The sequence below is a fragment of the Andrographis paniculata genome, unplaced genomic scaffold, assembly GCF_009805555.1.
Source record: "Andrographis paniculata isolate CXL003 unplaced genomic scaffold, ASM980555v1 Contig43END, whole genome shotgun sequence".
Taxonomy (NCBI): Eukaryota; Viridiplantae; Streptophyta; class Magnoliopsida; order Lamiales; family Acanthaceae; genus Andrographis; species Andrographis paniculata.
In genome coordinates this window covers 1289402-1306225 of record NW_026137577.1, presented here as the reverse complement: position 1 = coordinate 1306225, position 16824 = coordinate 1289402, and the positions used below count along the sequence as shown (strand labels likewise).

The following is a 16824-nucleotide window of genomic DNA, read 5'->3' as shown; positions in this document are numbered from 1 at the left end:
AAACCGCCTAATATATTTTCGAATTATCGCCAGGTGTTTTTTTTTTTTTTTTTAAAGGTGAGATCGAATGCTATATATAAGAGTTTCTTCTGTTGTTCTTCTTGTACAGTATTCATCATTGTTACTTAATCCATTTTCTTCTACGATTTTATTCATTGCAAGAAACTTCAGCTGCATCTGATTTCTAAATTTTTGGGGTTTCTTGGCTGCTTCGATCAAGATCTTACTGCAAGAAGAAGGCATGGAAATCGAGAATGAAAATAGTGATTTCAAGAAGCCAAGATATGTTTGGACCGATGATTGCCATAAGAGGTTCCTTGAAGCAATCGAAAAGATAGGAGGAATCAAGAGTATATATATATATATATTCTTTGTTCATTACGATCATTACCTTATCGTTTTATTATCCATGTTGGCCGACAACACTTTCTTTTGTTTGCAGAAGCTACCCCGAATAAAATTTACCAACTGATGGGAGACCCTTCGATCACAATGGCGAATATTTCGAGTCATCTCCAGAAATACAGTTTAGGCGTGCCAAATCCAAACAATAGAAACTACTCTGATGCTACAGCTCAGGAAATTGTTGGTTGCAGCGACGACGTTCAAGAATCCATGACACAGCATCATCACGAGACCCATTATGCTCAACAAGAGCAAGGCCTACCGACTAGGCAGAGTCAGAAAAGTTATTTTTCATTGAACTTAGAGAATGCAGAGTCACGCCGAAGTTATTTGGTGCAAATTGAATCGATGCTATCGTTCTTTGAACAGTCTTTTAGCTGGTCCTTCCACGACAACCTTTCTTGTGCTCCACAACTTGCGAACAACCTGAATAATGATTTTCCAATGGACTTACCGAGTAATATGTTGGATCGGATTATGCCAGCCGGCGATAATCTTCAATTGGATCAGAATATGGATACGGGAGAATTTCAGAATGATGCAGAACCTTCAGGTACATTTACCAAATAAACTGATTTATTGTGCATAGAATTACAGTGTATAAAATATACCATAAAGTCTAGTTTCAATATAAAAATAAAAATTATTTCAAGTTTTTTCAGTTTATTGAATTTTATTTCTTATTCACTACCTAAAAAGGCCATGTGTAAATGTTCAAGATCATGAAAGTTTTCGAAATTAAAGTTTACTCAGCTTTTAAGCTTGTTAAAAATAAGTAATCGTCTTGTACTTTCCTCTAAAGTTTTCAGTGACTTCTTAGAGTGTTGAGTGGTCCCTTGTGATATGGTTTTTACTTCTTTCACTGGCAGTGAGAAATGCTTTCGGAAGGGATCGACATGAACAATAGAATATCAGCCGTCGTCTCTCTACTATGTAATTACGAACTGGATTGGTGCTTGGGAAATCTTCGAAGTCCTAAATATGAATTGTAGCAATCTTCTTTTCATCATTTAATTCTTGAAGAACATTGGAATAGAAAAACATTGTCGGCGCCGACGGATTCCATTCTTTCTCTTCATTTGTTTGTCGTTGAAGAACATTGGAATAGAAAAATTTTGTGAAATTCATCGTGAAAAATTGCAAAGGACTTTCTCATTCAAAACATATCTTCGAAGGATTATTATTTTGCACAAATAAAAAAGAAAAAAAAAATCGCAAAGCCCGGCCTTTATGGTTAAATGATATAACAAATTGTGGTACTTTCACCGTCTTTGTAATTATTTATAGAGTTGTCAAAACAGGTTAGCGAATAAGTCAATCTACTATAATACACAATTTCGTAGATTTTGGCGAGCCAATGGGTTTAATTTATTTGGCAGCTCTATAAGTACTATTAAGATAGTTTTATGCCATTTATTTGAATTTTTACATTACTAACCAAGTTTTAATTTAATCGAAAGTCAAATCATTAATTTTCAAGTTTTGGACAATAAAATTCAAGATTAGAGTTGTCAAATTAAATTGACGAGTGAGCCAATTGGCGGGGCTTGATGAGGCGAGCCGTGAGTACAGACATTTGAGATAGTTTTATCCTATCTTGACAGTTGACTTCTTACAATCTTTGCAAAGTTCGTAGTCTTATCCAAAACCAAATCACCATATATCAATCGATTTTGGACGATTAAATTAAATATTAGAATTTTCGAGATAAATTGAGATTCAACAAACCACAACACACTATTTAGAACATTGTAGTGGATGAGAACTACCGGATAATTAAGCCTAACCCTCCTTTAAAGCAGGGCAAGGCGCACAAACCAAACGAGCTTAGCCCATTTTGACGATTCTAGATATTTATTATTTGTGAGTACTTTTGTTCTTCTCGAATGTAATATTTTTATTTTTCAAAAACTTATGATATATAAACTAAATATAATTCAATTGTTTTATTAAATTCATCTATAAAATTAAATTTCTGTAAACATATATGTAAGTCATGTTAAATTGAAATAGTTTTTAAATGAATATTGTCAAAGTTTCAAATTTAAAATATAGGATAAAATAAATTCAATATGTTAGAAGAAGGTATTGGAAATAAATTCGTATAAAAGGTCACTCTGCGCTTACAATTCCCCGTCACATTATTTAAATTATCTTCAAATAATTCTACCCGTCGTTCGATGCAAATTGTACTTCAAGGCAGCCCAAACGGCTTGTTTTGAGTCAAATTAAGCTGCAGGCTTACTCTTGTGGTGTCCTTCCGTCAATTCCTAAGATTCATTTAGATATAATAAAAATTTATAACAAAAAGATATATTTATATATAATTAATAAAATATACACTAGAATATTTGATCAAATTCATTAACAACTAAAATTTTAAAAATAATTTTAGATCTTGGTGTACATAAGATTTTTTTATTTTTTTATTTTTTGTCAATTTAACATTTCTAAAATTAAGGAATGTTTGGCCGTTAGTTGTTCCGTAATTAAATTAGTTAAATATATTAGTTATTTATACTAGTGTGTTTATATGTTAAAAGACATTTAATATTCTATTTTTATAATATTTAATTGCATTCTTTTAATGGCTAAATTTTTTTAAACTTTTTGTTATTAGTTATCAGATAATGTGGAAGTGTTATTAGAATTTTTTTTTCCATTATTTTTTAAATGTTTTATAAGAAAATATAATATCATTTTATTTAAAAATATTTGTAATTGTTTATTGAAAATAGCGTAAAATATAAAATAACAAATTCTTTTGTATGTATATATATTTTATTATGTTAATTATTGTTTAATTTATTATTTCACTGTACTTATAATTTTCATTAAATTTATTTTATTATATTCATGTTTAATATAAAAGTTATGTAATAAAAAAACTATAAATAAAATAGATTAATAATATTTTTTTATTTTACATTAGATTTTAATAAATCTATATACTTTACAAATAACATAATGTACATGTAAAAAATTAATAATTTCAATTACTTCAAATTTGTAAAATAAAATCATAAGTTAGTAAAATTATTTGAAAATAATTACTAAAAAATTAATATGTAATGAGAGAGATGACTAGTGTTTAACTACAAATAAGAAAAATATCAGAGTGAAAATCTTGGGTAATATAATTTTTAGATATGAACCAAACAGTGTCTGAGTTAACTTCCAACACCCTAATCACTTAAAAAAAAAAAAATTAATATATTTGTAACGGAATTTCGTTCCTAAAGTTCACGTAGCTAACGTAATTTCATTGCTAATGTCATTAGTAATGGAAAAAGTAGATTTAAAGACAAAAAAATCTTGTTATAAAAATAATTTTTTGTTGTAGTGAATATTGAATTTGATCATTGTTCATAGTCTTATATGATCTTACATAGATTCAACTACGTGTCTAAATTAATCTTAGGTAAGGGATCGATGACCTGGTGATGTGGGGTAAACTCGTGATCATGAGTTCATGGTTTCAAATCTCGAACGCTTCAGATCACAGTTCGCCTAGTGTGATTTATCTTATCTATTTTAATTTGCAGACTATTAGGCTAAATTAACCATCAATATGGTAGCTGCCAAAGAAGAAAATAAAAACAGTTGATGAATAAATTGGTTGAGCAGAGTTTCTTGTTATCACATAAACAAGCTCAACGAAACAGCACCGCCACCAAGAAGCAAAGGATGATTTGGATTCAAGATTTGAGAGAATTTTTCATCGAAGCATTCAGCCAGATCAAAAAAAAACAAGTGTGTGTTCTTCTTGTTCATCAATTTTTCGATTTGAGGGTAACTGACTGCAGCTTCTATTTCGATTCTTGTCATAGAAGAAGCTATTCCGCAAACAAGAGCATCGCAGCTTCTTCTAACGATCAACTTGTGCGCCGCTCGACGAGAATTGATCTATACATTAGATAAATGATAATTTATATATTTCACTGGGTAGACAGAACCTATAGAATTATCTGTCATTGTTTCTTTCTTGCAAATAAATAGAGGAAGTTCTCTTGAAGAATATTGAGCTGTTAGTTAGTTAGCTATCATTAGAAAATTTCGTATATGTGTTTTGATTGAGGAGATGAAACAATATTTCAGTCTATTGTCTTCCAGAATAAACCATCAAATAGGCAACAACTATATTTTATACTTATTTTGTCACTATTTTGTTTATTAATCAATCTTTTTTATTTTTATGATTTTAATTCCTAAATGGATATTACATTGAATTTTTATTTTGCATAAGGAAATACATCAAATCAAGTAATCATTTTTACCAAAAAGGAAACATATAAAAGAAAAAACTAAAATACTATTAAACTAAGAATTTTATATTTCACCAATACAATCGACATATTACATCTCTTTCATATCAAACTCGTTGCTAAGCTGTGATTTTAGTTTAACAATACATACATGTTATATGAGACAATTAATATATCATCGACATAAAACAAGTAACAAAATTAGCAATCAGAAAACTTGCACAATCATAAATTTTGCACACCAAATTTTCTTTCTAGAAAACAACAAAGCCCTTAGGTTGCTCCCTATAATTTTCTTTCTCAAGGTCACTGTGAAGGAAGACTTTTTATACGTCAAGTTGCGCCAACTTCAAATCAAACATAACAATAATAAATATCGAGCAAAACATAAATAGAAGTATGTCAAACAACATGAGATAAAATTTCAATGAAGTCTATACCTTCAAGTTGACTGAATGTCTTAAAGTGTGTTTGTTTGTGGGTTTTAATTTTTGGATTTGAATTTTTGATAGTAAAAAGTTAAATTTAAATAGTTATTTGATGTGATATAAATAGAGATTGATGTGATGTTTTGAATGTAAAATAAATTTCTAGTATAATATAAAAAAAGAAAAATAATTATTTGATGTGATATTATTGGAGGAAAAAAAAATCTGAATAGTAAAAACTATTAGTAAAACTCACAAAAGAACACAACTTTATTGACCAGATTTGCTTTGCAGCGAAGTTTTTCAACCTCAGAAATGCCTTTTTTCTTTCCCGAATATCCGCTTGCAATATAGTGGATGTCTACCCTTCTGAGGTTCAATAAGATCTCTGTTGATATGCCTTAGAATCTAGGGATATGATTTGAATATTAGATATTATATCTTAGATTTAGATATATGATTTGAATATTATTGGCATAGGCTTATGCTAGAAATAGACACGTATTCCAATTTTAACAAGCTGCCAAGTGTCTCGACTCTATAATCTGTAAACTAGCCGTCCTAAATAAAATTTGTTATTCGTTTCTGCCCGTGGACATAGCCAACACGTTGTTGGTGAACCACGTAAATCTGTGTTTTCTTTATGTTTTATGTTTGTTATTCGATCATCAACCTTAATCCATCACAACAATCCCAAGTGCCATCTTATGGGGACTTTGTATTTTCTCTTCCATTACTACAAACCATTTAGGAGATTCGGTAGAAGAAATTGCTTCATCGTAGATTTTTGGTTCACCAGCACATTGAACACACACTGAATTCTAGTTCCACGGACAATGCATATGCCACGAAAGAATCTTTTTTAAGGGTGTGTTTGTTTGGGGGATTGGATTTTGGAATTAGATTTTTGAGGATTTTAAAGTATGGATTTGTAGTTGTGTTTGTTTGGGGGATTGAATTTTGTAGTGATTATGTTGGAAGTAATTATTATTTTATTGAGAGAGATGATAGGTTGATGTGATAGTTTGAATTAAATGGTATTGAGATATAATTGAATAATATTTTTGAAATAGTTGAAATGAAAGTTTGATGTGATGTTTAAAAAAATATAAATATTGTATATTTCTACAATCGAAATGCCAAACACCGATGTTGTGTATATATTACCTCAACCTACCACCTCCGTGTATCTTCAATCACGTGAATGGACTTGACGGATTACTTTGCAGAGAATCTCCACAGCTATTTTCAGCCTACAGGGTAGGCTAGTAGGGTTTGGATTTTGATTTTTAAATTTCTACAGTAATTATACAGTAAACATTAATTCCAATCCACCAACCGAACACACCCTTAAAATCTTGAAAGAGAAATTTTTTTTATCAGTCTCTTGTGTTCATAATGTTAAAACCAATTTTTTTTTTCTACAATATATAGTAGAATTAGGAAAGCTATTTGCTAATGCTAGCATCATCTGCATTGCATTGCAAGTTAATATCACCCTTCAAGAATGTTTCATCTACATCCACATCATTTGCATTGCAAGCTTAATTCAACAAACATTTGTGATGAAATTGTTTAAAAATGTTTGTTGTTACAATCCTTAGTGAATTTCATCAATATATATGTTTTCCATTTTAATTCATATGGAATTCATGTATGCGTTTTTATTTACTGATAATTCATATATTATTTTTTAGTTCCATTATTTATTAATTTTTTTGGGTCTTTCGTTTAGACTGTAGTATGAATCTTTAGGTTTTTTGCCAACTCCAAGTAGTGGGATTCTTGATGAGTACTCAAACCGTAAATGTACAACTGCATGGGTTTCATGATCGGATGTTTTTAATGAATATGTCTTCTGGAAGCAATAATTGTGCGACTGTGATCGATTCGGTGGGCATTTCTTTTGATTTTTCAAATTCTAGCGAGGGTGACTAAATGAATCTGTTGTATTTCATATGGGATAGGATTGTGGTGATTAATTGTGATTTTTGTCGGTTAATCTTAATATTATTGTAATCCAGATATTTATTTTCAACATAATTCGGTATAATCGGTATATATTGCGAAAATTTCGGTATATTGAAATATTCGATATAAAGGTATATACCAGTACCGTGTGAAAACTTCCGGTATAGTACTGGTATTTTCACTACACCAAAAAGTTCGTTACAATATACGGTATCATTCGATATGTTCGGTATATGGTACCGAACCATCCCTAGTGTTATACATTATAACACCATGCGATGTGCAGAACTCATTGAAGTCACCACTACAAAACTCCAAGTCATGTTCATCTTTAAGAAACTTGACATTCTTACCGGTAAGATTTTCTATAAATGCCTTCCACTTATTGAAAAGGGGTTCAAATCTTCTGTTCCAATTTCGTCTGTGTCCTCTGTTCCATCCAATCTAATAAAACCACCTATAACAATACTTTCTATTTAATTAATCAATTAATTAAAATAAACTTTTATTTAATCTATTCATTTAAATGACTATTATATCCTTAAAAAAAATAACCGTTATAAGTGTCTATTTATCTTTCTTTCTCTTTCATTTGTAAAATCTGGTAGATGTCCGATCTGTTGCTATCATTCATTGTTGCCTCTTGCTGTTTTTTTGCTGTCTTCGAAGTTTTTTCTGGTGCGTCGACATCTACCTCTTCTTCCTCGGTACCATTTTATTCTCACTTAAAATTTTTATATTTAGTTGCTTTTTGTTTCTTCTAATCAAATCAAACATTAAAAATATTTTGAATCGAACGTGAAAAAATAAAAAATCTCAAATTAATTACAATTTGAATTTCTATTACAAAAAATATTGCTTTTATAGTAATTTATATGATTCTCATGTTATTTAGAATTCTTCTTTTTTAAAATAATAATAATAATAATAATAATAATAATAATAATATTAGACTAATTATTTTATTTTTTTATAGGATTTTCTGTATAGTTGTATCAGATGTCATAAACAAATTTATCTGATGCAAATGAAGAAAAAAATCAAGTATTTTATTTTTTTAATATTTATATTCATTGTATTTTTTATTTTAACTGAACTGCTTTATAATTTATTTTAAATTAAATTTAATATTTGTTGTAGGAAATTCCTGTTATCAACAAAGAAAGTGATGATCTCATTATTATCGGTGGTTTTAATTCTCATTATTTGCATATATTCATCTCAAAAGAACGATTCCTCGAATAGGTATGGAATTTGATAATGAAAAATTGGCTGGGGAATTTTATTATGCATATGCTAAACAAGTTGGATTTGGTGTTAGAAAAAGCACATTTTATAAAAAAAAAAATGGTAAACTAGTTGATATAATATTTTGTTGTTGTGCTGAAGGTAAACGAAAAACCTGATAAGCTAGATATTTATGATAAAAATTTGTGTGCCGAAACTAGATTTGGGTGTTCGGGAAATCTCATGATTATATGATCAAACAAGCAGGTGGTTGTGATAATTTAGGATTTACTTTACAAGATTATAGAAATTATTTGCGTTAAAAAAGAACTAATGATATGAAAATTGGAGATACGGGGGAGTACGTAAATATTTAGAAGAGATGCATGTAAAAGATCCAAATTTTTTTCACTCAATTCAAGTTGATGAGGATGATGCAATAACTAATATATTTTGGACAAATGGGAGAATGAAAGCTGATTATGTTGTATTTGGAGATGTTATATCTTTTGATACAACTTATGAGAAGAATTCACAAAATCGTCCTCTTGCATTGTTTGTTGGTGTGAAGCACCACAAACAAACTGTTATTTTTTTATTGCGCACTTTTATAGGACGAAACTACTACATTATTTGATTTATTTTCTTGTAACATGTCAGGTAAAAAATCAACAACTATTTTGACCGATGAAGATGCAGCAATGACCAAAGCTTATCTTGTAAATGGCCAGAGACACACCACAGGTTATGTAATTGGCCTATATATCAAAATGCTGCTAAACAATTAGGTGGAATTGTTGATAAATTTAAAGATTTTGCATATGATTTTAGTAAGTGTGTATATGATTTTGAAGAAGAAGATAATTTTTCAATTGAATGGAATAACATGCTTGAAAAATATAATCTTCAAAATAATGATTGGTTAAAAAGATTATCCAATAAAAAAGAAAAATGGGCATTGGTTTATGGTCGTCAATATTTTTGTGCTGACATCACTACGACACGAAGAAGTGAAAGTATGAATAGCGTGGTTAAAAGGTACGTCAATTACAAAAATAGCTTACGTCAATTCTTTGAATAGTTTCAAATTTTTCTTGATAATCGTCATTATGAGGAGTTGAAATATGATTTTAGAGCAAATATAAGTACTCCTGCATTATCTTTTCCTACTCAATTGTTAAAATATGCAGTAGATATCTATACTCCTAAAGTATTTAAAATATTTCAAAAAGAATTGTGCAAAGCTTATGATTTTAGTTTTAATGTTTTTAGTATAATTAAAGGTGTTTTAATTTATCATTTTACATCTTTTGGAAAATCAAAATATCATGTTATGAACTATGACTCTTTGCATAGCACAATACATTGTAGTTGTAGAAATTTTGAATTTTTTGGAATACTGTGTTCTCATGCTTTGAAAGTTTTTAATGTACATAATATTATTAAGATTCCAAATTCATATATATTAAGACGATGGACTAGAAAAGCGAAGGTTGGAGATTTTTATAATGTATTGACATTTTAGGATGATTAAAAATGTTGCCAAAAATCTGGTATAAGGATTTATGTAATATTTCTAATCAACTTGTTACAAGAGCATCTGAAACAAAAGAAACATACGAAATAGTAAGAGATGGATTCAAGGAAATGTTTGAAATAGTTAATGAAAAGTTGCAAAGTATTAATATTTTTTCCGATAACTCTAGCTTACAGAAATTGAAGGAAAAGGAAAATTTTACAGCTGAGGAAACCAGAGTAAAGGTTACTTGAATAAAAGTTAGAACAAAAGTTGTTTCAGGAAAAAGATTTAAAAGTGACTAAAAAAAGCTTCCAGAAAGAAGAGAAAGCCATCCACCCAAAGCTCAAATGCAACAAAAAATATATTAATTTCTGATATTTCGATCCCTTCACATGTATAATTTTATATTTTTATGATTTTTAATTTTTAATTTTATTATTGAATTAAATACTATTTTTTTCAGACTGCAAACGAAATGGTTTATCAAAAACATGGATCTGAAATGTTTCGTCAAAATCATCAGCCGCAATAGGTTAGTTTACATTGTATTTGGATAAACATATTTGTAATACTTTAATTTTTATTATATTATAAATTTTATATTGCAGTATCAAAACTATGTGCAAAATCAAATAAATCAAATTATGTCATTTGATTTTTCCGACGGACTACAATATCCGATTAAATTCACCGAATTGCTTCAGGTATTTATTTATTTATTATTTATTTGTAATATATATCATGGTAGTAGATTTTATTATATTAATTTTTACTTTTTTTATATATAAATATTCAGGTTCAAACAAATCAACGTTCAAACCACTTGGACGGTGAAGACCTAGTGCCATTTAAATGACCGTTTTATTTTTATAATGACATTTGATTTTTATATTTCATATTTTGATTATACTGTACATAAGTGTAGGATCTAAAACATATTTAAAATTTTTATATTTGAATTATTTTTCTATATTTTTTTTATTTTTCTATCATATAATATTTTCTTTTGAGCGAAATTAATTATTTAATTTGACTTGATTTTGATGATGTTTTCTTCGTGAATAAAAATAAAGTATAACATTTGTAACACATATGTCCTACAAATTTTGAAAAAAATATAATTTTTTTTTTATATGTTCTACAATTGTTTAAAAATTTTGAAAAATAAATATTGTGTTTTATGTATATTTTATTTTGTAAAACAAAGATTTTATTTTAATTTTTACAATTCTATATCAACAAAATACTAGGTTTTAAAATAAGGTATAATAGTAATTTAAATGAATTGATAAAATAAAGTCTAATTTTAGTAGATTAATTAAATAAATAGTACTATCATAAATGACTTTATCTGATTGGATGGAACAGATGACACAGAGGAAATAGGAATAGAGGACTTGAACCCTGTTGAAATTGTCAAATTCTCTATCCTTTCACTTCAATAAATGCACCCAAGTTTTTCAAGAAAAGTCTGTCAATCAATGTTATAGGATACTTCTTCCCGGTAAATAATACCTTCAATGGTTAAAAAGTTTATAGGTATACTGCACAAACTAAAATTGATGTTAAATAAGGTATACTTTATATGGAATTTGATGGTGAGAAATTGCAATTTGATATTTCTGATTCTATAAAATACCTTGAAAAATATAATGCATTGTGTAGTGTGAATGTTATTGACAAAAATATCGGAGGAGTATTGGGATTGTATAATGAATTTATTATAATGCATTGTGTAGTGTGAATGTTACTGACAAAAATATTGGAGGAGTATTGGGATTGTATGATGAATTTATTCTATATATAAAATCAAAGCTCCATTCAAATCAGTTGGAGCCTGTTCAATTAAATGATGATATGAGTCGTGCAGAGAAATTTTTTTGTAAGTAATTATCATTTTAAACATGAAAGCAAAAGACAAAACGTTAAAGAAAAACGCTTCTCATGAGGCAACTCAAGTTTTCTAATTTGTTTTTTTGGTTTTATTTTTAAACATCGCCTTAGATAGATGGGATTGATGAGAAGAACTTGAAATTTTTTTGAAATAATCTTTATCCTTTTTACCCTTATGCGATTTCTCTCTGGGTCTGTTATGCACGGTGTTTTCCCTGTTCTTTCTTTTATATTTGCTTTAATTTTGTAACAATTGGACTTTTGGCCCTTTTAATTAATCAAAATCAATAGAATACAATCAAAATCAACTCAATATCGCAAATAATATGACTGATGCGGCTAATCCGGATCGCTGCATCTTCTTCCCCTCCGATCCACTTCACCAATCGCAACGCCCAGCGCCGCCTTCTCTCCAGCCAGCACAGTCGCCGGCAGTTCGCCTCTGTGCCGACAACGAAAACCTCCAGCCGCGCCTCGTCAACCCTTGCCTTCCTCTTCTCTCTTCCTCTTCTTAACCCTTGATAACGTCTGATTTAGCATATTCTGCATAAGGTTTTGTTGCTCGCGCAACATATTTTGCAAAGCCAGATTCTGCTTATTGTTCAATTGTTGATTTAATCGGCAGGTGCTTGTGGTGTTTCCTCTGCATTTGGCATGACAGGTGGTGAGACGGTTTCTCCCGCCGGTGCTGAAGATGCTTGAGGCTGTGAGCCTGCCATGTGGATCATTCCGATGATTCGGCCGGACCTCAGTCGTATGAAATTCTCTGTTGACGTAAGATCAGCAATCTTGCCTCTCTCCCACTGTGGTCGCCAAACTGTTGATGTATTTTTTCAACAATAAAAAGTAAAATTCGAAAATGGGAGATTATCTTCGAATTTATAAAATTAGTGCATGAGATTAGGAATCCCTAATACATAAATAAAATAGGAAAATAAAAATACATACGGGAAAATAAAATGGTGATCCCCAAAGGCAATTCTTTTGAATTTGATGTCGATTGAATATTGTTTCTTAGGTCAAAAACAGACCTATTTAAAACTCTTTAAGGAAATGGTTTGAACCGCCGCCTGGTCGGTTACAATAACCGCTGTCAACCGCCCAGAAAGTTCTCTTCTGTCGACACGTATATTAACCGACTCACCAAGTCGTGCCTTCAAAACCGCTCACCAGTTGAAACTTCCCTCCACTGTCCAGAAACCACTCTTTCGCTCGTCCTGCACATCTGCTGCGTCCTTGCCCGACCTGATCATGTCCGACCTCAATGTTATCAGATAATCCATTTGCTCTGACCATGGTTATCTATTTAGTGAATATTAGTAAATTAATAGTCGTAAATTATGATATTATTTTATTATTTTTTATATGAAAAAATAATGTTGGTACTCTTAAGCTATGAATTGATATAGTATATGATTAGATTTTTCTTAAAAATTTGTGTTTAAATCTTTTTAATATTATATTTCCATAAAATGAATACTATTTAATAGATAATAAGATTTTATATAATATAAATAAATAAAAAATATATATATTTAATTATAATTAATATAAACTAATTTTATTATAAAAAAATAGAAAAATGTAAATAAAAATATTCATTTATTAAGAAGATAAAAATAAAAGGTTCCGAGTAATCATACATATAAAATGTATGAACTTAATTAAATAATTTATATTTATTAAATATATTTAATGCAATCATTTTTGTAACAAAATTTTTTTGTCTCTAAATCTACTTTTTCCGTTACTAATGACATTAGAGACGAAATTAGGAACAGAATTACGTTAATTACGTGAATTTTTATGGACGAAATTCCGTTATAAATATATTATTTTTTTTTGTAGTGATTTAGAATTGATAAATTTACTAAAAGTATAGAAATAAATAATATGTCTTAAAACATAATAAAAAGAAAAACGATTCATTTGTCCTCTGTCCGACAGAGTACTATTGATTTACATAATGTTTTTATTATAAACATATATATATATTTTTTTGCAATATTAATAATTGAGCCCAAAACTTTCTATATAATCAATATCTTGTTTGATTAACAATAAAAATGTCACTAATAAAATATACTGAAAAAAGTAATGAAAATTATATTATATTTTGATTTTTTTTCAGAAATTAATAGCTATCTTGCCTATTTCTTTGTTTGGATTTGACTCTCACTTAATATATTTTTCCAAAAATGCTTAAAAAATTAATATATTATACATATACATTATTTTTATATTAAAATTTTGCTTCAAACTATTTCACAACAGAAACACACTTGAAAACGTAGTCATTATCACATTTTAAAAAAAAATAAAATTCTTTGATATTATATTAACATGTATTTTTATTTCAAAATATATAAATTAAATAGTTGTATAATTTGATATAAATAGGTGTTAGATGTGATATTTTGAATATAAAATTGATTTTTACTATAATATAAAAAATAGGTGTTTAATTTTATATTTTTGGGGAAAATTTTTTGAATAAATAGTAGAATTTTATCAAAATCCTACAAACGAATACACCCTAAATACAAAACTCAAAACACAAGTTGCTAAATAACACAGCAATTCTTTTGTCTTTTTTTACTTTTTAATATTTTAAAAAAATATTTAAATATGAGATTCTATACAAAAACTCATTCTCTTTCCGTCTCTTAAATTTGTGTTCGAAAAATTTTCAGCACAAGTTTCATTAGTGATACGATATTTTTAAAGAAATGATTTTTAATAAATTAATAACAGCCCGTTAGAATATTATTATATTTTTTATATAATGAATAATATTAATAGTTTTAAATAAATTAAATATATATGATTAAAAAATTAGAATATGTATTTAAATATTTTAAAAATTATATAGCAATAGAAAATATATGCAATATGGATATCACTTTGCAGACAATAAAATTTTATAAAAGATATAAAGTTTTAAATATAAATAAAAAGAGTAAATTGCAAAAAATATCTCATACTTATACTCTATTATCATTTTTGTCCTGTATTTATCTCCTAGCAAAATATATATCACATGTTTACAAAGGTCCATATTTATGTTCTTTTCTTGCGCGTGAAATTCACACCATGCCGTTACACGCAATCACTCGCGGCCACGCGCAGTCAAATGATAGAAATAACGACTTTTGCAAACATATGAGATATATTTTACCAGCGAGATAAATACATGACAAAAGTGATAATAGGGTATACGTGTGAGATATTTTTTGCAATTTCCCCTAGATAAAAATATTTTTTTTGAAGAGAAATATAAATAAAAAAAGTTTTGATTTAGTCCAAAATGTATATTATATGTTATATAGCTAATTAAATTATATTTATATTTATTAAATATATTTTAATTTAGTAAATTTTAGCCAAAATAAGAAAATGTTAATTATTATGGGACATGTAAAAATAAAAAAAATATCCATTATTGTGAAACACAAAGTATAATTATTTACAAAATATTTTAAGAGAAATATAAATAAAAAAATGAGTACAATTTTAAGAGGTAGAGAAAGTATTGAATACGGTGCTTTTCAATCAAAAAATAATAAATTGATTAGTATCAGCTAATTGGTCTTATTTACAAGTTTTAGGTATTGTATAATTAGTAAATAATTAATATTTAATAAAAATAATTAAATATTAAAATTAAAATAACTAAATAGTTTAATAAAAAAATGAATTTTAAAATGCGATTAAAGTGTATAATTATATTTTCAAAAAATAAAAAATAAATTATGTGGAATGAACGAAAATAAAAAGAATAGACAAATTAAGTTTGACAAAGAGCTCGAACCAAAAGTATTCTTTTATTTTTTTTATTTTTTAAGAACTCTAAAATAATATAATATTGGTCGTTATTGAATAAAGTACAAAATAATGTACTTTTTCCTTCCGCCAATTTTATACGCACTTTCTGAATTTGCAATTGAAATATGTATAAAATTGACCGACAAAAAGAGTATCTAACATTAATTTTATTAAGTCGAAGACAATTCAAAACACATTTAAGTGCCTAAACAATTTTCCATTTCAAAACTATTGAATCTAATAACTAAATCATGAGGTAGACAAATTAAAAGATTTGATCTTTAATGCATTTTTGTTTGCATTAATAGTAATTATTTGAAATTTACCTTACCATCGATCTCTTAAAATCGAACATTTGACACGTGAACTTAAATACTTAACACATTTAATATGCATCTTAATATCTTTACGACGACGTCGTTTAATATATAGTAAAAAAAATCACATATTAATATAACATAATTCAATACATCCGATATTTTGCTAAATAAATTTGATTTCACAACAAATTATATTAGATAAATATACATCCTCGTTGCTTCACGGAACATATCACCTCTCCGGTTTCTTCTTCTTTTTATTTCCCTTTCTTCTTCCTTTTTCTCTTCTTGCCCTCTTTTTTTCTCTGTCTTTGTTTTCGAGTTTTTCGTCCTTTCAAGCTTTTGTCTTCATCATTTTCGGCCGTCGTTTTTCATTTTTTCTAGGTCACGTTCTTCTCTGATTGCACTGTAAGATCCCTTTTTCCTTTCCTTCCTTCTTTTCTTCTTTGGCTACCGCCTCACTTTTTTTTCTTTTTTTTTTTTTTTTTTTTTTTTTTTTTATCATCTAGACGATTTTGCAGTGGATATGAAGATATTGGGTTAATTGTGTCTATAGTCGTAGAATTTTGACGGTGGGGCAGTGAGCGGTGCATTGGTGCGACGGTGTTTGGCGTTATTCACTTTTACGGTGGTTGGACAGGTAAAACATAAATGTAAAAAATAAGATCATTATACTATATATTATCTCCGTAATCGAATAATAGGTTGGTTCATTTACTTTGAACAACGATTTTGATATAGTTTGAATTTTTGTCTTTTATAGTAAAAAATAATAAGAAATAACAAGTTTTTCATTAAAAAAAAATTAACTTTTTTATAACATAGTGAGTATATATAAATTTTATAAATTTATAATAGTAACTGGGGCTCACATCGAATTATTTAAAATAATAATAATAATAATACTCTCTTATTTTACTAAAAATATGTTCAAACCCTTTGACATGGTTTTAATGTGGATATATATGTTT

General features: G+C 27.9%; 1 protein-coding gene across 1 annotated transcript; it reads left to right on the top strand.

The window, feature by feature from the left end:
* Positions 1-241: 241 nt before the first annotated feature.
* LOC127251235 (myb family transcription factor PHL8-like) lies at positions 242-12410 on the top strand. Its single transcript, XM_051274847.1, has 3 exons — positions 242-350; positions 443-958; positions 12334-12410. Exons 1-3 carry the CDS (start codon positions 242-244, stop codon positions 12408-12410), a joined length of 702 nt encoding a protein of 233 aa, XP_051130804.1.
* Positions 12411-16824: the final 4414 nt, after the last annotated feature.